This window comes from Equus caballus, chromosome 8 (genome assembly GCF_041296265.1).
Source record: "Equus caballus isolate H_3958 breed thoroughbred chromosome 8, TB-T2T, whole genome shotgun sequence".
NCBI classification, from domain to species: Eukaryota; Metazoa; Chordata; class Mammalia; order Perissodactyla; family Equidae; genus Equus; species Equus caballus.
Genome location: NC_091691.1, coordinates 1,911,853 through 1,921,007, shown reverse-complemented (window position 1 = coordinate 1,921,007; position 9,155 = coordinate 1,911,853). Strand labels below are relative to the sequence as shown.

At 50.7% G+C, this 9,155-nt stretch overlaps 1 protein-coding gene and 1 pseudogene across 1 annotated transcript; one reads left to right on the top strand and one right to left on the bottom strand.

The window, feature by feature from the left end:
- Positions 1-2,079: 2,079 nt before the first annotated feature.
- On the top strand, positions 2,080-3,002 carry LOC100052447 (immunoglobulin iota chain-like). The gene is made up of 2 exons (XM_070221188.1): positions 2,080-2,329; positions 2,411-3,002. Exons 1-2 carry the CDS (start codon positions 2,149-2,151, stop codon positions 2,812-2,814), a joined length of 585 nt encoding a protein of 194 aa, XP_070077289.1. The 5' UTR covers positions 2,080-2,148; the 3' UTR covers positions 2,815-3,002.
- A 3,009-nt stretch (positions 3,003-6,011) lies between these two features.
- LOC100052334 (CCR4-NOT transcription complex subunit 6 pseudogene) lies at positions 6,012-8,775 on the bottom strand (annotated as a pseudogene).
- Between the last annotated feature and the right edge of the window lie 380 nt (positions 8,776-9,155).

Sequence of the window (9,155 nt, the reverse complement as noted above, 5' to 3'; positions counted from 1 at the left end):
AACAACCTTTTATTGGTCTAGAATTACATAAAAAGAGTCATCAAGAAAAGGCGGCCAGAACCCAGAACCTTTGGACGTAGCTGGAGATAAAGACGGAATACACCAGGTTCTTCAACTCCATCAAATGGCGATGCTTGCAGGTGGCCCTCGACCCAGGTACTGAGGGCCGGAGAGTGAGGCTGAGGGCGCGGAGGCAGGGGCAGCTATCCAGTTCCAGGAGAAGGCAGGTTCAGAGTTTGTGATCTCCATCCAAATCAGATGCTCCAAGGGGCCGAGTCCGTCTCCAGCAGGATCTGGAAGGGCTCAGGTATTTTCCAGGACAAATGGTGGCCACTGGGAGCCAATCTTTCCAGGTGTGTGGTACAAAGATCCTGGGACAGCGAGGTTAATTTTCCCTCTGTGGCTGTGCTTTGCTGAGAAAGATCTAGAATGTGATGAGGCTGGAAGGGATGACAGACTGTCATGGTTAATTTTACGTGTCAACTTGATGGACCACAGGGTGCCCAGATTAAACACTATTTCTGGATGTCTCTGTGAGGGTGTCTCTGGATGAGCATAGCATGTGAACTGGTGGACTCAGTAAAAAAGCTGGCCCTCCCCAATGTGTGCGGGCATCCTCCAATCCATCCAGGGCCTGAATAGAGCAAACAGGTGGAGGAAGGAGAGATTGGCCCCTTTTCCTCCCTGTCTGCCTGCTGGGCTGGGCCCTGGGTCCTCTCCTGCGCTTAGACTGGGGTTTGCACCGTCAGCTCCCTCAGTGCTCAGGCCTTTGGACTCAGACTGAACTACCACTGGCTTTCCTGGGTCCTCTAGAGGGAAGCCCAAGGGGTGATGTGGGCCCTCAGCTGCCAGGGGTTCTAAGGCAAGGCTTCCTTCTGAGTGGAGGTGAAAAAAAAAGGAGAGTCACTTTAGGGGGTTGGGTCCTCTGAGCTGCTGTTCTGCTCATAAGGCATGAGTGGAACCAGCCACTGAGATGAAAACACATCTTTAATCCCAGACGGGCTGCAAGGTGACCCACACCAGCAGTGATGTCCAGGGCAGAGGTGGAAGAACACAGGCCGTGACTCAGTTGCCCCATGGGGCTGGCACACTGCCCGCTGGCTTCTGCTGGTGTCTGTGCTAAAAGTCCTTTGGGTCATACTGATACTGGGGACCCAAAGAGCTCCCAGCCCAAGTGAAGGAAATCCTATTCCAGGGCAGGAAGGGAGAAGGGGCTGCCCACTGGCCACATGCCCCCCCTCCCCCCACAATCATGGGCAGGACGTCTTCAACAGCAGATCATGTGACTTAGTCTCTGTAATCGTGTGAGCCAATTCCTCACAATAAATCTCTCCCTCTATCTACACATCCTGGTGGTTCCGTTTCTCCGGAGAACCCTGACCAATACGTGAGTCTTCATCGGAGCGTCCTGACAGCCTCCAGCTGCACAACCCGCACAGCTGCGTGGGCAGCACTGAGCAGAGTGGCTGGGCCTCTGGAAGAGCTTGGTGATGGGGTCAACTCAGGCAGGGTGGGGACGGGGCAAACAGAACCTCCAATGGCGCGGGGTTTGGCCCAGCAGAGGGCGGAGGACAGGTGCTCACTGACTCCACCACCCTGGACCCCAGGGGAGACCCTCACGAAGAGGAGTGGTCAGGAGGGCTGGGAGCCCGATGGGTAGGCTGCTGCACCTCTGCCCTCACCTGCCCTGGGCCCCACGTGGGCCCCCACGTCCCTCCTGGTGCTTCTCTGTCAGAAGCCGTGAGCCCCTCCCGCTTCATTCTAGGAGAGAGACGGGCGAGGTTGGGAGGTTGGGAGTGCCAGCAGTGTGGGAGGGGACAGTGTCCCCCTCACCCCAGGGCCCCAACATTTCCGGCTGCACAGGACAGGTGTTGTCACCACCCGAGGACGTGTTCTTTCTTCCCAGCTCATCAAGCATGCAAGTTTGGACAGGAACCTTATTTCTGTAGGGCTCGGCTTCCTCGGGGGACGTTGAGGTCACTCCCCCTCAGGGACCCAAGCCTGCAGGCTGGCCTCCGGGGCACTGGTCCGCGAGCTTCCAGCAGGTGCTTCCTGCCAGAACGCTTCCATGGGGCCAAGGCAAGGACCGCAAGGGCCGCCACAGGGGCCGTTCCCCTAACCAACGCTGCAAACCCAAGAAGGTTCGGGATGGTGGTGGCCGGAAGTGGGGGTGTGATGGCCCCACCCCTGGGAGGCTGGAGGAGGATGCTGGCCCAGCCCCTCGAGGGCCCCAGGAGCCCGGGCAGCGTAGGCAGCGCGAGGCAGAGCACCGCTGTCTGCACCATGTCCTGGGCTCCTGTCCTGCTGGTGCTCCTCGCCCACCGCGCAGGTGAGAACACCCCAGAGCTTGCAGCCCCCGCCCCTTCCCTGCCCCCCTGCCCTGGGGGCCCACATGCTTCTGTGTCCCCAGGTTGTGGCCCTCAGCCGGTGCTGAATCAGCCACCGTCTGTGTCCTCGTCCCTTGGAAGCACAGTCCGCCTGGCCTGCACCTTGAGCAGCGACCACGATGTCAGCCTTTACAGCATCTACTGGTACCAGCAGAGGCCTGGCCACCCTCCACGATTCTTGCTGAGATATTTCTCCCATTCAGACAAGAGCCAGGGCCCCAGGATCCCCCCTCGCTTCTCTGGATCCAAAGACTTGGCCAAGAACACAGGGTATTTGAGCATCTCCGAGCTGCAGCCTGAGGATGAGGCCGTGTATTTCTGTGCTGTGGGGGCCCAGGGCTGGGAGAGGGAGAGGGAGAGAGGGGCAGAGAAGGAGCCTGCTGCTCCAGGGCCCCAGGCGCCCCAGGACACACTTAGCTTGAACTAAAGACAGAAGGGACATGCATCCCCATGGAGTGGTGCCTGTGGGTGAGGAGGAGGGTGGGCCATGCGCAGCACAGAGAGGAGATGCTCCTTGTCCAATTAGGTGCCGCTGGAGGCTGGAGTGGGGGATTAAAGTTGCTTGTGTCTCAGGCAGTTGTGCTGAACTGGTGAGAGCGGCGTCTGAATTATACTGAGAAGGCCCCAGATGCTCTGCAGAGGGTAGAATGGGGGGGGGGGGCGCGCACCCAAGAACCAGCGTGGGCGAAGGTCCCAGGGGAGCGGCTGCTCACGGTCTGCTTGGCTGGTGCCCCTGCTCTTGTGGGTCATGGGGGGCAGGGCGCTGATAGCACCTTGGGGGCACGCCCTGGCTGAGGACAGGACCTTCTGTTGTCTCCTGATTATTCTCAGGAGGTACAGGGTAAACAAGCTTAGAAAACGTCTTTCTCAGGCCTCTGGGGAGGAGAGCGGGTGCCGAGGTCCAGGGCAGGCTCTCCAGCTCAGTACTGTTGACATCCAGGGCCAGACAGTTCTCGGTCGCAGGGCTGGCCTGTGTGCTGTAGGATGTTGAGCAGCATCCCTGGCCTCGACCCACCAAATGCCAGTACCTGCAGCCTCCCACCTCTAGTTATGACGACCGGAAACATCTCCAGGCACTGCCAGATGTCCCCAGGCTGGCAAAATCCCCCCAACTGAGAGCCGGTGGTCTAGGTGAGAGAAATGCGTCTGCTCTTCTGTGCAGGAGACCGGCAGGGGCCAGCGAACATTTTCTGGAAAGGGCCAGATAGTAAAGCATTTTGGCTTTCTGAGCCATCTGATCTTTGTTGCAACTACAGTCATGTGTCACTTAATGACAAGCATACATTCTGAGAAATGCGTCGTTAGTCGATTTCATTGTTGTGTGGACGTCACAGAGTGTACTAGGCAAACCAGGACGGTGTCACCTGCTCCACACCCGGGCTCTATGGTACTGATCTCACGGGACCTCCATCGTATATGCGGTCTGTTGTTGACCAAGACGTGATTGTGGGGCGCATGACTGTCCTCAGTTCTGTTTTACAGTGTGGAACGCGGCCACAGACAATATGTGAACAGATGGGCATGACTGTTATTTACAGAAACAGAAGGGCCTGGGCCAGATATGGAGCTCAGTCCATAGTTTGCCAACCCGTGCTCCAGAGACAGAGCTCAGGTGCTGCTTCCAGGTTTCAACCAAGCCACAGTTGGTTGGCCAGCTGAGGGCACCCGCAACTCCTCCGGTCTGATGACTCCAGGGTTACTAAACCTCTGGACCCTAGAAGGAACTGGAGGCAGGAGGGGCATGTCCTCACCGACAGGCTCGTTGGGTGAAGAGGGAACGGGTGGGTTCCTTCAACCCTAGCCCACGGCACAGCACCCTGAACCCTGGGTGGTGGGTCAGGATGTGCCCTGAGAGAGGGACCCTGTCCATCAGGTGTACACACATGTGGACACGCCTCGCACGCAGAGAGGTGCCAGGCAAACCATCTCCCCTGTGATCCCAAACTTGGCTGAGAACATCCATTTATCAAGGCTAAGAAGACCCCGAGGGTCCCCCCGAGAGAGCCGGACGTACATCAGAATCGGTCCTGCCCCGTGTGGCCTGAGTCTCTTCTGTAAAACAGCGGTCTCAGCTCACGCCGCCATGTTCTGGGTACTCCCTGAACATCCACTGCCTCCGGGCGACGGCTCTTCCTGCATCACGCCTCCGTCCCCGGGGAGGCGCCTCCAGGCCCGTGTTTCTAAGGCCAACGAGGTGGGACCCCCAAAGCGCTCTGAATTCTGCTTGCAGCCTGCCCTTCTCCTGCTTCATCTTCTGGGATTCCAAGATCCTCTGCTGTGACAAGAAAGCCAGAGAGCAGAGAGTCACATTGGGCTCCTCCATCACCCTAAGGCCCCAGCCCCAGCAGATTCGCAGAGGACGAGAGCCGGGCCTCAGGCTGGCCAGAGTGTAAGGCTTAGCTCTGGGCCACCTTGGAAGGGTCATTTGAATCCTAGGCCAACAGTTCCAACACTGTATGTAAAAAGGATAAAAATAGCACTGATCAGTTTATATAAAGTGCTTACCTGGGCTTAACCGTAGTTAATTTATACAAAGTGCTTACCAGGGCTTGACAAAGAGTAGTACCGTTATTTCCTCATCAGTCCCCAGGCCTGGCCTTCCTGCTTCTCATAACTTTTCCTTTAGTCTGAGTCGTTTCTCCCCTCGACCATTATTGACGGGCCTCCTGCCCATCCCTCTGTGCAGCTGTACCCTCCACTCTGCATTACTCCCAGACCCAGCCTCACCTGCACCCCTCCTCTCCAACCTTTGATTGTCTCCCACCCTCAAAGGCATCTATGCAAGCCACATCTGTAATTTCTGATTTTTTGGTGGCTGCATTTTTCTAAAATGGTAAAAAGAAACAGGTGAAATGATTTTTTTTTTATTTAAACAGTATGTAATTTTATTTTCTCTTAAAAACAAATTAAGCACATTTAAGTGCCGAACATTTTTCATAAAATTTTAAGTCATTATCCAAAATGACTCCTTCTCTATATAAAAATTGTTAACAATCAACACATGGTATCCTTTTGCTCCCCTGCCTGCAGTTGAAACAAAAGCAGTTAAATCAAGTCCCCTCTGAATTCATTTGATTTTTGAGAGAAGAATGAATGAATGAGAACAAAATATACATGAGTTAACTTTGCAAAGTTGCAGCTGGCTTCGATCTCTAATCTACTAATGGCACTATGGGCAAAATACAGGGCAGAATATAACTTGATCTTGGTCGACATATTAAAATGACTTTAATCACTTTAAAAATGATCTGAAGAATTGTCTTGGGGACCTGTTTTGAAAATACATCTCCTTTATACTATTTCATAAACGGAAAATCACTTTCTTTTTTTAAAAAAAGGAATGATTTTAAAAAACATGGAGACTAAAGAATTCATGGAAAACAAAAAGAGCTCACATTATAGTAGCGCTCTGGGCGATGGACAGCACTGTGCAACGGCGCCAAGAAGCAGTGCTTGCGTCTGATGAGCAGAGACCCAGGGACCCACCCTAGGAGCATGTTCCAAATGTGACTTTCGGTGCTTCACAACGGGAAGAGCCACAGCTCACACAAAAGCATTTTCACAAAATTCTCACAAACGTTAAACAGTATTTAAAAATCTAAAAGAGGACTTTGCATGCACAGGCAGTGCTCAGCGAGAACAAATTTAGGCAGGCACAGTGGAGATAGGACAGGAGGCACCTCAAAAAGGAGTTAAGAAGCTGTACCTAAGCAGCTGTGATGTTTTAACTCAAAAGTTAAAGATTTAAAAATATCAGAATGTACATATACCAGCCATTACATTCAGTCCACAGACGCCCAGATCTTTCACTGTGCAGCTTCTCTCTCCTGTAGATAGTTTTCATGACAACACAGGGTTTCATGGATAAGTTGTCACTGGTCGAAGAAAATGTCCTAAGCCTTAAACAGATTTAAAGAGCAATGCTCTCAATTTAGAAATAAAGTAGTACAAAAGGGCTAACAAACCCTAACAGTGCAAATCATCAGTAGAGAAAGTCTGTTGCAGCTTCTTTTACAAGCTGGCCTTTATAACACATGAAACAGGTAAAAAACCTTAGCCTTAGTTTATAATACAATCATTTCCAAATCTGATTTTTTTAGTACAAAATTTCATAAATCAGGTCTCCTCTGGATCATATACAATCATAAAGGCTAAATTCAAAGTCTTTGTTTTACAAACAAGTCTGAAAAGGGAAGGGTCAAGTATGAGAGAATGGTCTCTGGATGGTACTACTGGCCTCAGGAAAGCAGTGCTACAGATTTCTGTGCAAAGAGAGTATGCTGTTCAAACATTTTCCTATTTCAAGGCATGAAAATATTATTTGAATAGAAGAAACAGGAAAATCACTTGTAACAAATTAAAGAGAGGTGCACACACACCAATCCCTGTCTAACGGTATATAAAGCATATTGGGCTCAGTATTTGTCTGTTGCTAGCACCTGGCTTTCATACTATATCTTTATCAAAAAATCAGATTGAAAACTCAAATTACCATTAAGAAAAAAAAAAAAAAACCCTAGTGGCCATACCTCACTCCCCTCTATTCAGATTTTTATGAGTTTACAAATGAAACTGAGGTCGTCCTCTGAAGGTACTTGACTACTTCCTGCTGGGAAGGTGAATGCCATTTACTTGGGGCAGGAAAGGCAGTAAGAGCTCCAGTTGTGCAAAAAGTGAGAAGTGATCAGAGGGGATGAGTGGGTGTGGGCCACCACTGATATTATTCTCAACTAGCCAATGGTGGTCCAGAGGTCCCAGGATGCCTAAAGTGTTCAGCTGAGGTTTAGAGTAGAAGATGTAGTCAATTATACCCTTGAAATCGAAGGTGTAGTTCGTGTAAGGCATCAGGCCACTCTCGTAGGCACTCTTTAACTTGAACCCATGCGTGATCCTGCCATTGGTCGTCCCATTTTTCCCATTGCAGCTGAAGTTTGTGAGACTTTCATTATATCTCAGCTCCTTAAAGTCTTTATGGTTTGTTTCTACTCCACCAGTGCTCAAATATTCTACATCACCAGAGTCTGGCAAAGAATTAAGATCTGCACACACCACCAATGGAATAGCTCCAAACTCTCCCAAGACACTGGACTGGAGGCTCCGTGAGGCTTTGTCAATAATGTTCGTCACTTCTGAGAGGAACATCATTGTCTGAACCAACTTCACATCAGAGTATTCAGGGTCCCAATGCATATGAGCATTAGGCACGAGAATCAGTTGTTTTTCTGTTCCAAGACGTGGCTTTCCAGATGACATTTCAATCAATTCCTTTCGAAGTTCTAGCAGTACTGCAACTCCAATGTTATCTTTTGTCATGACTCTGTTCAGCATAGCTTCAGACCCTTCTGAATTTGCCATCGCTAGCTGATTAAATTCAACAGTGTGTTTCTGAACCAAAGTAAATTTTTCTGTCTTGAAGAATATTGCACAGCCATCAACATGTTTTCTTTCTTGTTCTGACATTGTCCCAGCTCTAGATTTAGGACTAAAGAATCCATTATAGCCACGTTCTTTCAGTTCTACCAGAAAAAAAAAACTGTAATACTGTTCTGTTTCAACCTCCTTAAGACTTATGATATCAGCATTGCAGCTCAAGATTTCTTGAATAATGGCCTTTTTCCTGTAGTCCCAGTTTAGCACCCATGATGGACAGTAGCCGTATAACTGCCGGGTCGCATATTTATCACAAAGAACATTGTAGCACATGAAAGAAAACAAGGCAGAAGGCCTTGTTCTGTCTGGTTCTTGTAACATAATCCAAGATCTTGGAGGTGGTTGTTCTGTTGAAACTGCCAAATTATCAAGCAAATAGTTCAGTAGCCTTCTTGTTCCATCTAGTTCCAAATAGAGGTTCAATATATCTTGGGTAAGTGGATTTCCTTTCAGGCCTAAAGTCTGCAACTGAAACAGTTTTCCCAGCTCAAAAGGTAGAACTCGTAACAGGTTGTTATTTAAATGGAGTTCCCTGAGTGATACCATGTTTCCGAGTTCTGCTGGTAAACTCCGGATTTTATTAGAAGACAGGTCCAGATACACCAGATTGTGAAGCTTGGCAATGTCTGAAGGAATACGGGACAGGGAATTGTCACTCAGATGCAAAGCTGTCAGGTGAGTTAGTGACCACAAAGATGAGCTTAAGCTTCTTACTTTTCCACTTATTTCAAGCTCTGCCCAATGTGATTTCTTTCCATTTGCTGCTTCCTCAGAGGACATAATTGTGTACATCCTCCGAGGGTCAGGGGGCTCGCATTTGTCTTTGGGCATGCCTCTGCGGGCGCGCCGCCGCCGCCTCCCTGTGAGAGCAGCGCGGTGCGCCCTGTTGAACCACCATGCCAGTCCCGCCGCACTCAGCCGCCGCTCTTTGTTCCCCCTCCGGGCGCCACCGCGTCAGCCGCCGGCTCAGCCGCCCCGACGGCGGCCCCTACGCCCGCCCGCCCGCCTCGCCGCGCTGCCGCCTTCGCCGCCGCCGCCGCCGCGCCCCCCTCGCTTTCCGAAATGATTTTTAATAAAACATTTTTTAACCCAATACATCCCAAATGTTGTTTCAGCATGCGATCAATATAAAAATTAGTTATGAGGCGGTTTAAACTCTTTTTTTCGTACTAAATCTTCAAAATCCGGTGTGTATTTTACACTTGTGGCTCATCTCAATTTGGACCGGCCACGTTCCAAGTGATCAACAGCTGCCTGCGGCTTGTGACAGGGCAGTACAGGTGGAAGGGGTAGAATTCAGACTCCTTTCACCACACAGTGTTTGGAGGCTGGCCCAGA